Source organism: Papaver somniferum, chromosome 2 (genome assembly GCF_003573695.1).
Source record: "Papaver somniferum cultivar HN1 chromosome 2, ASM357369v1, whole genome shotgun sequence".
Taxonomy (NCBI): Eukaryota; Viridiplantae; Streptophyta; class Magnoliopsida; order Ranunculales; family Papaveraceae; genus Papaver; species Papaver somniferum.
Window position 1 is genome coordinate 172,249,555 of NC_039359.1, and position 1,399 is coordinate 172,250,953.

Here is a 1,399-nt window from a genome sequence, read left to right on the forward strand (position 1 = left end):
TTAAGGGTTTTGAGCATTGATTAGGAAATAATTGATGAGATTGTACTTCATGTAATTACTCGACGTGCCCCAAGAGCCAATGGTGCCTCCTAACATGTGATGCAATATCTGAGCCTGCATAAAATCAAAATCCAAGATTAATACCCAAGGAAAGAATGCTAGGTTTGGTGGCTTACCAATTTCACTCATAAATGGCTATAAATAGTACTAATTAAGGGTCTATAAAATGAGGTTATCAAAGGATCGGAAAGTTTATACCCAGAAAAGGCAAAGATTAAGAGAAATGAGAGAAATGAGAAAATTTTAGAGAATGGCTGAAATCGGTAATCAAAGCCTCCTTGAGAATTCACAAAATCCTCTCCCTGTCGTTCCACCATCATCAGGAGAATATGAGCAGGCCAAAGCTCTTTCCTTTTCATTGCAAGATCAGAAACTAGAAAGGTTAAAGAATGATTTGGTAGAGGAGATAAACAGGCATGCACTGGAGAGGATTTGTCAGAGGCATGAAAGGGAAGAGATTGTTGCACAAGAATTGTCTTGTCAGAGACGTGAACAAGAAGAGATCATCAAAGGCAGAGATCATCAAAGGTTAAAGAATGCTTTGTTTGAGGTATGGAAAGTAAAACACTTTGATAGGTTGACAGGAAAGCGGGGGAGAGATCATCAAAGGCAGAGAAGCAGAAGGGTTATGGAAGTGCCACTGAAAGTGATTCAGAGGAGTCTCAGAATGGGTTTGAATACCCAATTGAAGAGATGAAAACCAATTATGAGAACTCAGATGCTGCAGATGAAAGAAAGAGGATGGAGGATTATCATGTGAGGCAACTTCGCATAAGATTTGAAGATGAGCGAGCCAATCCGAATATCTTTTCCAGAACCATGCGTGAAGGAGAACCGAGTAATGATGAAGAAGAAATTTCAGAGGATGAAAGTGATGAGAGTGAAGAAAGTGATAGTGAGGGGAGTTCGTCACCGGACGACAGTCAGGTATCTCCTACATCATCAAGCATCGATTATAGTGAACAGTATGCATAGGAGGAGAATTGGAGCTACGATGAAGAAGACTTTTAGAAGTCCCTTCTGGAGTACTGAAAGCATCCAAGTCCTCAAATTTTGGACAAAGTTTGAAGACGATTAACAAATTTTTGATGAGTTGGCTTTCTCGGTACTTGCTCTTCTCCTTTTTCCTTTTTTTTTATGATGGAGATGATGAAAATGGTGGACTTCTTTTGCTTCTTCTTATCCTGGCGGTAGTCTTTGTTTTTAGTTTTTCTTATTATTTTTTTGTTGGTAACCAACAGTGTTAACTATAGGGATGGTAGGGTGGTTATGGGCGATAGTTACGGGAGTATTTTGTGTATTGGGGGATGGGAACCTCAGGAAATCAATGTTTTATAAA

The 1,399-nt window shown here is 39.3% G+C and overlaps 1 protein-coding gene across 1 annotated transcript; it reads left to right on the forward strand.

Moving 5' to 3' along the window:
* Positions 1 to 310: 310 nt before the first annotated feature.
* Positions 311 to 1,035, forward strand: LOC113352423. The gene is made up of 2 exons (XM_026596242.1): positions 311 to 588; positions 645 to 1,035. The coding sequence occupies exons 1-2, from the start codon at positions 311 to 313 to the stop codon at positions 1,033 to 1,035; spliced, it is 669 nt and encodes a 222-aa protein (XP_026452027.1).
* Positions 1,036 to 1,399: the final 364 nt, after the last annotated feature.